At 38.4% G+C, this 14,420-nt stretch overlaps 1 protein-coding gene across 3 annotated transcripts in view; it reads right to left on the reverse strand.

Moving 5' to 3' along the window:
• LOC117939462 (kinesin heavy chain-like) overlaps positions 1 to 11,244 on the reverse strand; it is a 37,102-nt gene extending 25,858 nt beyond the window's left edge. For 2 of the 3 annotated variants that reach the window (XR_004655589.1, XM_034864831.1), the window contains exons 1-10: positions 10,906 to 11,244; positions 6,498 to 6,585; positions 5,556 to 5,629; positions 3,960 to 4,064; positions 3,142 to 3,190; positions 2,974 to 3,029; positions 2,183 to 2,270; positions 1,702 to 1,826; positions 1,445 to 1,549; positions 543 to 691 (exon numbers count right to left, since the gene is read on the reverse strand). Coding sequence is in view for 2 of the 3 variants with exons in the window: in XM_034864831.1 (XP_034720722.1) it covers positions 543 to 691; positions 1,445 to 1,549; positions 1,702 to 1,826; positions 2,183 to 2,270; positions 2,974 to 3,029; positions 3,142 to 3,190; positions 3,960 to 4,064; positions 5,556 to 5,629; positions 6,498 to 6,585; positions 10,906 to 11,031 (965 nt within the window). In the remaining variant the exon portion in view is untranslated. Of the gene's footprint in view, positions 1 to 542; positions 692 to 1,444; positions 1,550 to 1,701; positions 1,827 to 2,182; positions 2,271 to 2,973; positions 3,030 to 3,141; positions 3,191 to 3,959; positions 4,065 to 5,555; positions 5,630 to 6,497; positions 6,586 to 10,351; positions 10,554 to 10,905 lie in introns of those variants that run through there. The other variant, XM_034864832.1, reaches the window with a different exon arrangement.
• Between the last annotated feature and the right edge of the window lie 3,176 nt (positions 11,245 to 14,420).

Below are 14,420 nucleotides of genomic sequence, written 5' to 3' on the forward strand. Positions count from 1 at the left end.
AGCAGTTGTAATATGCTTACAGTAGTGATTTTTATTAATTTTTCAGATGATTTACTTGGACGGAAATAGAAATTCTGTATTCTAACCTCTGTAGCTCTGTGTCAGTAAGGCCTAGTGTCACAATGCCACTAGAAAAAACAAGTTGAGAGTGTTAGCTTCACAATGAACATGGTCATCACAGAGGGCCAAAGCATGTGGAAACTGCAGCATGTTTTAGGGGGTAAAAATTTAGGCGAGAAAATCATATATTTTCCAGTGAATTTTAAGAGGTTTTAAGGGTTTATTGTGAACTTTATGGCCACTCTATGATTTACAAAGACCAAATAAGTCCAGTAGTTCCCCCAAGAGCAAGCATTTTTTGTGACAGTGGTGAGGAAAAACTCCTTTTAGGAAGAAACATTGGACAGACCCAGGCTCTTGGTAGGCGGTGTCTGACGATCCGGGTGGGGTGGGCTGATGAACAGTGGCAATAACAGTCAAAAAAAGGAAAACTGAACTATGACTAGAAATAGTACTAGAAGTAGTGGTAGTGTAGCAGGTACCTTTGTCCAAACATGAGTGTGGACTTGGTCTCAGCCTCGTTGTAGACGGACGGCGAGCAGCAGATGATGATGGTGGTGCGACAGTTTCCCCCCAGAGAGTCCTGCAGGATGCGAGTCATCTTACTGTCTCTGTACGGCACATGGGTTTTCTGAAAATATAAATGTCACACAGTTAAATTTACCGTTACATGAAGGTAAAGGTAGGATGTTGGCGGTAAGGTAGTCTGACATAGCAGATTGTCACTACATGTTCTGTTACTCAGTTTTTCGCTTAAATGTGACAATATGCAACATTATTGTTTGTCACATATCCAGGTTGTTGCAGTCCACTGCAACAGTGTTGGTAGTAAACCGTAACAAAAGTAACACAATGACAGTAGGCAAATTCAATTCATTTCAAGTCTAGACCACATTCTATAATTTACAGAGACCTTACTATTCCAGTAGTGTTCTCCTTATTGCTGTTTTCAGTAATATACCACATCACTAATACAATTACGGTAATATACACAATACAATATTAGTAATGGTTGTTGCATAGCATTGTAACCCGACATTTAGTGGTGTCACCAACACGACGAAACATTTTGGCACGGAACATGAGTGTTATTTCTTGTCGCTGAATCGATGGTTGAGATGACTAAGAGACTGACTCTACATTTGCGAGATGGAAAAAGGGCCAACTCCCTACTGAAATTCACAAAATCTGCCAAGTCATACTTCTGCAGTTATTTTGTTGAAAGTAACTAAATATTACCGTAAACATTGTCGTGTAAAGCATTACAATTCAGAGCCAGTAATGCTGTAATAGAACTAATTACTCTCAAATGAAAGTAACTAGTAATCTATAACGTATCACATTTTGGAAATAACTTCCCCAACACTGACTACTCGTAACTTACTGTTCCCTCGGCCAGAGCTGAAATTACGTTTCCCAGCGCCGACAAAGATTTGTTGATGTTCTTTGCCTCATCCAACACGGCTCCCTCTGCTCCCGTCTTGCTGACCTGTATATTGAGCCCCCCCCCATATACACACACACACACACACACACACACACACACAAACACACACACACACACACACACACACACACACACATTAGATCTCACGCCAACTTTACATTAATTCTATGCTTCTGATCTCACTCAGAACGAACCTTCTCGCTGCCCGCCAGGTCGACCAGGTAGAGCTTCCCCGACAGCTTCTTCTCCGTCTCCACGTTTTCCTGCTTGATGTTGATGAGGAAGATGCTGTGGCTGCGAGAGCTGTGCTCATTCATGTCTAGAAATAGTTATAGTTGGTTTACAGGATGTTCTGGTTCTTAAAAATGTGTAGCTACTGTTTGCTGGAGCCATTATTTGCAGTTGTATTAGGTTATTCTCTGGCAAAAAAAATTAATTTATTATTTAGGCTGAATCTCACTTTTTCATATTTGATACAGTGAAAAGTACTGTATGTTGGAGCCATAGGCACGATTTACAGAGTTAATCAAAACTGGGCAATGACAATAAAAATCTATCCATCCATCCATTTATCCATCAATCTTGTCATTTCACCTACTTGGCAATGCTAAAAAAAACTACATTATATAAAAGATAAATTGTGAGGAAGATATCAAAATACACAAATTGACATACTCGTCACTGCCACGTGCCGATTGTTTTTGCCCTCATCGATGACGTCCATCACCTCCTCCGGACTGGACACAAAACGCTCAGTACAACCCTGACAGAGGAACAAAAAGTGCATCAACGCCATGAATTTAGGTATTTAATCCAAAATGTCTTCATTTTTCTTTTGTACAGAGTTGAACAGAATTACAAAGTGACAAGGGCACTAAAACAACGTAGGAATAGTCCTGTGATAATGTTCAAGTCCCACTCTGCCCATTTCCTCACTCACCAACAATCACACTTTCACATAGCTTAGAGAAGGCAGATGAATGTTCACATACTACATTACATTTTGTCCTCTAGAAAATAATTGAAAAAAAGTTACACACTAAAGCTTTAAGGGGATGGAAGAACGAAGAGATGCTGGGAATCCAGGAGTGGGCTTGTGAGATGGCTAGGGTAGCGGTGTTTGAAAAGATGTCACATACAGTAAACATTTGCAACATTGGATGTCTATACTAGAAAATACCTGCAGTACCTGAACTTCGAAGAATAATCTAAGAAGCTGTAGTCATTTATACATATGTTTATCTGGATTGTGGTTTATTTTGTTGATATTTAGTTGTAATGGTCTGGAATATTGTAGTTATTGTGTTATCTTCTCCTGATTTTTGTCTGGCTGGGTGTATGTTGACAGAAGTATGTTTATGTTGAGAGTTGTGTGTTTTGTATTTTGCTAAAAAAAAATTGTTAAGCACAAAAACAATAAAAAGATCACGTGAAATTATGTGAAAAGGGCCGTACAGTTTACAAACCTTGACATAGGGCACTCTGTTTTTGTCTTCGTGCACAGCGAGATTCGTCTTCGACACTTCAAACAGATCAAAGATCACCAAAGTCACACGCTGATTCTTCACAAAAAATGACTTACTTACTTAATACACCTTCAATGTTATACATTTGAGATAAATAGTCTTACTTACCATCCAGGAGGTCTCTGATCTTGTCCAAGTAGATTTCAAAATAGGAAACCTGCCGAGAGAAACTTCAAACTTTTAATGTCTACTCATTGAAAACCTGAATAATTGCACTAGTATTAGTTTCCTCTAATGTAGGTAAGTCAGGTATTTAAGCATAAAGAGTTCAATGTTAAAAAGAGAATCAGCTAAACACCAAAAAAAGTCAATCTTAGATCAGCGCTTCTTAAAGTCCAGACCAAGGTCCAAATTCAAAACTCATTAAAGTTTTCTTTTTTTAATTCATTTTCTAATTGCTCAGTAAATTGTGAGGCACATTGAATAAACGGTAGTGTTGTAACAGAGTTTGAAAAGATGAGTTTATTGTGTGAAAAAAGACAATAATCAATTTAAATGGGATTAGTAGGTAGTGTTGGGTAATAACTGACGGAACGGAAAAGAGAAGAATAACACTCAGGAGTGACAAATATTTGTATGTACAGTACATGCCCAGATGGACGCACTTTGTGTGCCTACAGAATGCTATATATATATATATATATATATATATATATATATATATATATAGCTATATATGCTATATATGCTATATATATACACACACACACACACACACACACACATAAATACAAACACTTATATGTACACACACACACACACACACACACACACACACATATATATATATATATATATATATATATATATATATATATATATATATAGACACATTTTTGTGAGTTTTTTTTTTTACATTTTTGTCCATTATTTCTACCCTTTTTTTGTTTTTAGGTTTTTGTCATTTTGTCTGTTTGTTTTTTTACCTTGATATGAAACTCGAGGTTCTCGTCCATGGAGTAGATGTGATCAAAGATGTCTTGAGCGATGCGAGGGATGATTCCCATCAACTGGGGGTCGTGCAGTTTGCCCTGAACACAGCAATGGATAATAACGTTTTAATGCTTTTGTTGATGTTGTTTTAGGGTGTTTTCAGAATAATTTAGTGGAGTAAAAAGTACAATATTTTAGTGGCATGAAAAGAAAAGACAAAAGTAAAGTACCTCAACATTTGGACTTAAGTACTACTAGAAAATGTACTTAAATTCTACCACTGGCTGTCAATAATAAAAACAACTAACATGGTAAAACCAACGTCAAGTAAAACAGGAAGTTAGGAGAGAAAGAGTCAAATCAACAATCTATTAAAAAGCGGTAAAAGGGCATTAAAAACAAGTGGAGAGGGGACTTGACAGTGACACTCCACAGGACAGCCTCAGACTTCATTTCCATTGGTACGTTTTGGTTTGAAAGTCGTGAAGTTGTAATTACATGACTCTGCATCTGAGCTACTGAACTCAAGCTGACAGTCATCTCTCTGCTCTCTCTCCCCTTTGAGAGTGAGCAACGGGAACAATGACAAGACGTCATCACTCGCAAAGTCATGGCAACTCACTAAACAACAGTGCGAGTAAAGCCTTTTCTTCTTAGTCAGAGTGACAAACAGCAAAGAAAGCCACAACATGAAAACTGCACTCACGCGGGTCCCATGAAATATGACAGCAACAATAGATTGGAAAATAACGTTATGGACACTGAATTTGAAGAATTTACTGTTTATCAGAGCAAAGCACTGTTGCAAATGGATCTACACCGTGTGTTCACTTAGGTAACAGTACTGTTGACGTCCACCCCCTTATTGTTATTAGAGTAGGTCTGATACCATTCTTTGCTTCCCGATACCAATTCCGATGCTTGAACTTGCGTATCAATTGAATACTGAGCCAATACCAGCGTGTCGTATATTTTATTATGTTTTAACAACTGTAACCTACTGTCCCTGTATGGATGTGATATGATGTGATTTGATTTGTTGTCAGTCTGGCTCAGGTTAAACTTTTGGTGAAACAAACAGACAATGAACGCCGTAGAACTTTTCTTTAATTATCTAGTTCAACCGTCAGTTATAATGGAAAAAGAACAAATAAACTACTTTAATGTAGAGTTTCATTAGGGCATTATTACGTGGTATCGGATTGGTGCATAAACTCCAGTACTTCCCGATACCAGAGTTTTAAGCAGTATTGGAGGTGCTACCGATACATCTCTTATTGTTATTTATTTGTTTCTGCAATTTCAGGTGACACTAAAATGCATGCGCTAAATAGGCTTAGTTTTATTATATTTATTGTTGTTTAGTAATGCAAAATACATTTTTTATCAATGAAATAATTGCTAGAATACTAAATTCCAAAAATAATCGTTAGCTATAGCACTAATCAAAATCCTAACAGAGAAAATGAATTTGCTTTTTACTTCCGGAACCACACTGTTGAGCTCTACTACTGAGGCAGTAATTCTAGGTTGTAAATGTATTTTCATTAAAACAGTTTAAGGTACACTGGGCTGAATGGGTCTCTCACCTCCATGGTGTGTGTCTTTCCGGAGGACGTCTGTCCGTAAGCGAAGATGGTCCCGTTGTAGCCGCCCAGCACATCTGGAACGCACAGGCATGAAAAACACTTCTCCATATTTACAACAATATTAAAATCGTGTGTATGAAGAAAGCGTAATACATTTAATTATGCTGAAATTATCACTGTGACTACTTGCTTCATGATGATGCTGCTTTTAGTACTAATACTTCAAATTATCTTCCTTTTAAGTATTAAAGTGTATACATGTCTTCCCGATAATGTCACAATAACAGGGTTGAAGTGAGGGGGGAGGCTTCTGGGGCTCCAGCTCCAATGTTTTCTCAAAAGTAAAGATGTTCTGATACCAGTATTGAAAGCCTCCAGTACAGCCTACAGTCTAATTTGTGTCCTTTCCCCTGAGTCTCTCTGACTGGAGCTGCAAACCAAATAGCAAAAAGTCTGTTACAGCAGAAATATTGCTGATTAATTCTGTGAACTCTACTAACAACAGGTTCCAAGATTAGTAAGGCTGTTTACGCCAAAGACGGACCGTTTCTCCAAAACGTTCCTTCCCTCTGCAATTAAGTTGCTAAATGAAGAATAAACATCTCAAATGTATTTTGAACAAACCTCATATTGGTTATGTGTTTAAAACTGGTCAATGGAAATTTGGCATGATTGTGCAATGCACTCTGCTTTTTATCAATTTTATTTATAATTTTATCTCCTCTCTCTTTGTCGTCTTTATTCAGTTTTTATTTCAAATATCTTTCTTGCTGTATACTTTTGGATCCCACACTTTCCCATATGCCTTTTTATTCTGCTCCCTCAGTCACTGATGACTAGCAGTTTGAATATGTGTATATGTTTTGGGGGGACTGTAGAAACTGAATTGCCCTTTGGGGATAATTCCAGCTTTCTGTATAAGAACATAATGTTTCGTCTTACCTTTAACTATCTGTTTGGCACACTGGTCGTACACCTGTTCCTGGGACGTGTTGGGGGGCAGCACGCGGTCGAACACGTAGGGTTTACTCTGTTTCAGAACCGAAACAAGACGCATTAATGACAGCATACAAAACAGGTTCGGCAAAACATTTTGTCTTAATTTATCTTCTATTGTTTTAGATCTTATGAGGCAAGTGAAATGAAAAACAAGTGAAATGATTCAAGTTATGACTTGTTAATAAGATCTGACAAAAGAGGTTTAAAAGCTGTTTCCGACATTTTAGATTTATTTTTTCCCAAATGTTTTGTCACTTTTTTTGGACATTTTTTTGCTGTTTTTTTCAAACTTTTTTTGACCTTGTAGTGAAGATAATTGGTAGCTCAGTCTAACTGCTAGTTCTGGGTTTATCACCAGGTTGGTATTGCCAGATAGTCTACAACCTTTGTCACATTTTTTACAACGTTTTTTTTTTTTTTACTTTTTGATGTTTTTATTTCGGCGTTTGTTTCTTTTGTTGGACATTTTCTCTATTTTATCTGAAGCCTACACATAATTTCCGTCTTTTAATTTCCAAATTCAGTTACTTATTCATGTATTATTTTGTCATGTAATAAATGATTATTTGGACACACAAAAATGGGAAATTTTTATAAAACTTTTATACAACTTGATACGTATAACTGAAATAAATTGTAATGTTCTACTTTACTTGTCTAAATTTATATATTTTATTTGTAGCAATAACACAAAAAATGTCCGGGCGATGTGTTTGTGCTTGATTATTTCATAACTTCAATACATTTTAAAGCAGAAATAAGTAAAATAAATTGGTTAATACATATTACCTAGAATGTGGGTAGTATTTTTTAACCCGATTTTAGGTAGTTTTAACCCAACTATTGGGCTATTTCGAACCCAGCAGTTCCATGAGTGCAGCATTTTCACACACCTGACCCTGACATGATCAGAAATTATTGATAAACTCGTTGAAAGGGGGGTGGGGGGGGATAGTGACACAGTGGCCTAATCCCAAACTCCGGGCTCACAGACTTTGAGGTGCATTCTCGCGAAATTCCAAAGGGCTTAGGGTTGTCCCAATGTCGAATTTCAAAGGGCGTGAGGGTTTGAGTCCACACTTACTGAGCCCGTTCCGTTAGTCTGCATCGATGCAGACTTCACCAAAGGAATTACCCACATTTCAAAGCGTTGTGACGTTTACCATAAAGATAGGTAATGTTATCTCGTGAAGTGCTGTCCCAATCCCATTTATACCTATCTGAGCCCATGTGGCCTCACACACTCACTCACTTAGCACCTGAGATGAATTAAGTTTGTTAGTGCTTGGTCCTCAGGGCTCCCTCTGGGATTGGGCCAAAATGTATGGGGAAATTGGATGGGGTTTTTTATTATTGAAAAACGTTTTCTTGAGGAAGGATACCTAAAATCCCCAGCCTAATACTTGGCTGTAAAGGCTCCAGCAGCTTCTAGTCTGACTATCCATCATTCCTCCTGTCCTTGTCCAACTATTGTCTCCGTCTCTCCGGGGTAAAAGTGAAATGCATCCCTCAGCACTCTGAGGCAGCAGCGGCAGCACTCTCACTCTCTCTGAACCCCGAGATTACAGCAGAGAAACCACTGACACCGACAGTATGGGAGAGGACGGCCTAATGTGTTTCTGCGGTTTGATTGATGGCACAAGGCGGTGACAGGCAGTTTGAACTGACAAAACACTAGTGTTTCTGGCCCATAATGCAACAGAATGAATAATGCAGGACAAGCAGGGCTGCTCATGGCGAGCAGGGGGATGGAGCTGTATTAACACGCTGTGGCAGGTTTAATTTCCTATCTGTCTGTCAGCGTGTATGTCTGTCTGTCGGAAAATGAGGGACATATGGCAAAACCTCAGAATGAAACTCCATCAATAGGGTCTAGTGTCACGCCCGCCTAGGCTAATGCATTTTTTAAATCCACAGGTTGTAATCTTTACACATTTAAATCGGTTTATTATCCGATTCCCGATCCTTAGTTGCATCTACTTTTTAGTAAGGGTCCTCAAAAAAGTTTGTCTTTACCTGAATAAGATTCAGGTAACATACATGTAGGTTATATATTATATATATATATATATATATATATATATATATATATATATATATATATATATATATATATACACACTGTATATGTATATATATATTACATATACAGTAACCTCTTTTGAGCATCGGATGGTTAATGTCAGGGATGACTTGCACAAAAAGAAAATCTTGAACCTTTTAAATAAATCTTTCGCCACAAAGTGTGAAGATGTCTGTTAGCTCCACCCATCTTCAATTCCAAGAAGTAGAACACAAACACAGGTACCAGCACATGTATAAAAGTGGCAAGTCAGTGTGAGTATAACCTATTACCCCTTACCTCTAACTTAAGCTTCAAGACTTTTTTGTATGATCCCTACAGCAGGTCTTTCAAGTCCAGGGGGCTTTTGCACGAAAGTAGAATAAAGATATCCAGAATAAGTGAAAAAGACTTAGTGTGATACGCTCATAAACACGTTTATGTCGGATCAGAGCGGTAGCGGATTTAACACATGAGACGCCAGGATTAATCTTAGCCTGGCTGTTAGCTTGCTCTGGACCAGAATAGCCGCAAAGAATAAATGTCCATGGTTACTTGGCTGGGTTTAATTCAATCTGGTCAAAGCTAAATTCATCCAGGATAACTTGAATATCCCGGCTTAATCCCTTATCCTGGTTTTGTGCAACAGGCCTCAGGTTTCAAATGAAGCCACCAAAAGGCCTTAAAAATAAATCATTTCTCTTTTTCTCTTAGTTTATGTGTGAAAGATTGATTTAAAACTAGTAATTTCTTCCCTTTTTTCACAAAATGTTTAGATGCATGACTTAATGGCTTTTTAAAATATTTAATAAAAATGTAAAAATAAAAGCGTTTTCTAGACTTCCGACACCTGTTTTAACTTTTTGATTAGATTTTTAAAATATCTAGCTAAACACCACACACATTTTGTTTGTCTATTTCTTAAAATTGGATATTTAATTATTTTTGGTAGCGAACACCCTATCTTGCTGCAGTACTTCATGTAGCTAGCTAGCTATTTGAAGTATAAATCTTACAGTGTTTTTGTTAAAACATGTTTTGACAAGTGGTTTTATATTCTGTTTTAAAATGTACATTTCTAAAACTTTGTTTACAGTGTCTGGCTGGAGTTTTTTGTGCAGCGCTAATTGAAATATAAAGAATTCATTTGAAAGTTAGATAACGGTGGAAATATTTAGCTAATGCTTGAAATATTTACCAAACAGTTGAAATAGTATGCTAATGGTTCAAATATTTAGCTAACATTTGAACTAGCAAGCTATAAAGGTTCAAATATTTAGCAAACATTTTAAATATATAATTAGCTAGCTAACTGTTGAAATACTTAGCTAACATTTCAAATAAGCTAACTGTTGCAATACTAAGCTAACATCTGAAATGACGCTTGTAGCTAAGCTAACGGTTAACATATTGAACTAGGTAACATTTGAAATTTTTAGCTAGCTAACGCTAACTGCTGAAATATTTAGCTAACATTTGAAAAAGTAAGATAGCTAAAAGTTGAAGTATTTAGCTAACATTTGAAATAGTAAAATAACAATATTTAGCTAAAGGTTAAAATATTTAGCTAAGTTAGCTAAAAGTAGTAACCTAGCTTAAACGTTAATGCATAACTAAATGGTTGAAACATTCGTCTTCACTCCACTTTTAACGCTATATAACGAATATTATACATAGGTAGCGTTACATTTACAACGTAGCGTTACATTGGGAATCAATGAAAGAGTAACGTTACGTGAGTTCATCTGACAGGACTGTTGTGGGACGTTCGACCAAAAAGGTTGGGAACCACTGTCTGGACTACGGGCGTATCGCCTATAAAAACCTTTTCACAGATGTAACCTAGACATAAATATTGTAAATTGCCCCACGTTGACTTTCTGTGCCAGTGGTCTCGGTGTAGCTAGCTAGCATCGTGAACGACATCAACGGACTGGAAGTTAGCCAGGGGCCAGGCTGTTGCCTAGCAACGGAATTCCATTGAATAGGTCTTTAGGACTACAGGCTTTAATTGTATTTTCTGCACTTTTGTTTTTGTTGACAATTGTTGACAGTTGAAATATGTTATGCTTATAAGATTTGTATTGTGAATTATTGTACAATAAAAGAAAATTGAAAAAAAGGTCTGCAGAACTAGGCTTATTGCGCACTTGCCCCACCATCCACTCTCCCGCCTCCATCCTGCCTGCAGAACTCAGGCTGACTTAATTTGTTCCTCTAAAACACTGCAGGGTTAGCATTTCCAGCTCCATACAGACACCACAGCTAAAAATGAGCAGACAGACTTGCCGTTATCACCACCGTGTCGTCTTCTTTGAATTTGGGGATGTATTTGTCCCCTCTGTTTATTTCGGACTCGTTCAGGGGCCTGAAGCGGCACATCACCCTCACCCCGCACTCCGCCGCATCCATCATGGCTGCTGCTGGCACTGTTTACACCGCCCCTTCAAATACCACAGGTACAAACACACAGAGGACTGGAGAAAACTACACAGGTTCAGTCTATGTTAGGCAAGGTTGTGCCCAAAGTGACCACCAGCGGGGCCTTGATGCGTCCCTCCCTGCGTCCCGGGCCAAGGAAGAGTTCAGGATGTAGCCTACCAAAAACAGAGACTCAAATGATTCAGATCAAGGTTTCCACTGTGAGGGAAAGTTTAGGTAAATCCGAAGCTTAACGCGTGCTTCATCCAAGCCGAATGTGTCCGGGTTTCCTCGGCTGCGCCATGACCAAACCGGATCAACCGCAGCGCTGCGTCCGGGTAGAGGAGCCCAGAGGTCGGTGTGCAGATATCTCCCTTGCAGCGGTGACACCGACAACCGTGCAAAAAAAGCGGACTGATATGCGTCTGTGTTTGCTATAAGCGGGACGGGGGCACACTCGGACGTCTCGGAGTTCGCTGCCCGGTTTGCAGGGGGGGGGGAAGAGGATGCGCAGAGACAGCCGCAGAGTCCTCCTCACTTGCAATGAAGGCGCGCTCCAGGCACGGTGCCGTGGCGCGTTACCGTGCCCTGCATCAGCACCACCATCGCTGAAATGCTCGTATGCACGCGCAGACACACAGCACCCTAAATACATATTTATTTTTTAGCCTAACGAGCAGAAAATCTTCACATTTTGCCGATTCAGATTATTAATAAATCGAGGGGTTGAGAAAAGAGACAAAAACGTAAAAAATGGTCCCAAAAATCCATTGAGAAAACTGTCCCACAAAACCCTCAAAAAAGGCGACAAAAACTCAGAACAAACGGCAAAAATGTCGAAAAAAGCAACAAAATGAAGAAAAAAAAATTGTTTTGATAACTGGGGCTGTAACCCCCCCCCCAACCTCTTCTATCTCTGCTGTAAATTACGCCCTTGGGTTAAAAGATAACCTTTGAAACATTCATTTAGCAGCAGTTCTGGGGCTTTCAATCACATCAAGTCTACATCTGATGAGGTTGTATGGAACTAGATTTGTTTCTTTATTATATGCGAGAAAAAAAGACGTTTTAAAGAAAAAGTCATCACACTGATAGCATTTATGAGAGAAATAAAATTAGAGAAAGAGTTTTTATACCAATTGAAAAAAAATCTCTTGAATCTTGAAAATCTTCCTGCTCGCAATTGGATAACACTACGACCAATCACAACAGTACATGGGTGCTAAACTACAAGCAGAGCTAACTGGTCGCTTAAACTGTCTTAATCTGTTTAATTTGCCTCTGGCCCGCATATATCAGATACACTGATGTGATTGGTGCATCTGGCCTCTGGCCCCGCCTATATCAGATACAACGATGTGATTGGTGCCGCTCTTCTTTGGCCCTGCCTATTTCAGATACACTGATGTGATGGGTGCAGCTTGCCTCTGACCCCGCCTATAGCAGATACACCGATGTGATTGGTGTAGGTCTCCTCTGGCCCCGCCTATGTCAGATACACCAATGTGATAGGTGCAGCTCTCCTCTTGTCCCGCGTATATCAGAGACACCGATGTGATTGGTGCAGGTCGGCTACAAGGGCATAGTTAATGAGCAGCATTACTCAATACCAGCCAGATCCCAATGCCTTGATGCTCAAATTCAAATTATGCTCTCGCTAGAACTCTGGATTCCCAGGGTACACTTCATTATCCACCTACTTAGGGTTTAAGGGTTGCTTCCTCGATAAAGTGTTTTTCAGAAAAAAAAGTTTAACGCTGAGTCATTTAGTTACTTCTGATGCTCACAGATTCATTGTGCCTCCCAAAACAGCTGCGATGCTGCACCTAACTACACCTGATAATGGTGGGAAAACCCTGCCTGTGATTCTTTATTCTCCCATGTGGAGTATGTTGAATTACTCTTATATGCCCTCTAGAGGGCAGCGTGCAGCAAGAAATACTGGCTTTAAAATGATCCTGGATTTTGTAACTTCAATAAACAAGTGGTTCTCAATTTATTTTCAATAAATGTTTCCCTTTGAGTTGTGTTTTAAGCCAAGTACCCCCGATCCAGTGCAAATTATTATATATATATATATTAACAGAACAAAGATTTATTAGACAACGGACTTGTAACTGAAAAACATTTAAATGCTGATGAAGAAAGGCGACAAAACTATTTAAAAACTAGAAGAAATAGTCAGAGGGAAGGAAGCCAACAATAGGTCGACAAAAGTGACAAGAAATTAGGGGCGCCTGGACAGCTCACCTGGTACAGCCCGCATCCCAGGGACAGAGGCTTGGTCCTCAACGCAGCAGCCGCAGGTTCAATTTGGTCCTGTGGCACCCTGGTGCAAGTCTTTCCTCCTCTCCCGCCCCTTTCAAGTCTAAGACGTTTTATCAAAAAAAGGCCTAAAATGCCACAGAAAAAAAAAAACTACACAAATTTAAAAAATAAGTAAGAAACTTCAAAAACAGCGACAAAAACTTCACATTTATATCAAATATCACATTTTTGGTAGAAGTGTATATAAAGAGGTAGAATGGTGTGGTACAACAGCCTTCAAACTGATACACATTTAAATGTTAGAATTCATCCATTCATTCATTTATTTTAGTAGAATCATTTTATGGACTATGACATTTTTAAATGAGCATTTTGCAAAATATCTAACGTACCCCCAAAGGTACATGTACCTCATTTTAAGAAACACTGCAATAAAACAGCGTTTTAAACTAAAAATAACCTTGGAACTATGAAGAAACAAGAAACAGAGTACATAAATACACGTTACACGCCAAATTATTCAAGTAAGAGTGACCATGTTTTTTTAATATCTTAAACATCTGTGCAACATCGTTCAAAATGTTACATCACTGCATGACCTGTAATGTTTCACAATATTTACAAAAAAAAATGCTGCTTACATCAAACCATTAAAAAAAAAAGTCCAAACAATCTCAAAATAATGGACTCTGACAAACTATCCCTAGCCCACATTAATGCAAAAAAAGAAAAACAAACGAGAGCAATCAAGTGCACATCATACTTCACGCAAGTCTATTTTTTGTAAAGTATATATTAGTGAGAAAATATATACTTAATTACAAGTTGTAAAAAAAAAAAATACTGACAATGAAAAGGGTGGAAGAGGGAATTCAAAGAGCAGAAATCAAACACCAGAAAAAGAAAAGAAAAATCACACCTCAACACACGGCTCACACACACACGCACACACAGGCAGAAGGAGGAAAAAAATAGACTGCACGGACCATCTCAAACACAAAAATGCTTTGAACTCTTGACCACACATAACATGAAATTGATATAACAGATCCATAACACATGGGTTCCCAACATGAGAACGGGTTCCTGCATGTCATTGCACAACAAAAAAACGG

The sequence above is a fragment of the Etheostoma cragini genome, chromosome 24 (genome assembly GCF_013103735.1).
Source record: "Etheostoma cragini isolate CJK2018 chromosome 24, CSU_Ecrag_1.0, whole genome shotgun sequence".
NCBI lineage: Eukaryota > Metazoa > Chordata > Actinopteri > Perciformes > Percidae > Etheostoma > Etheostoma cragini.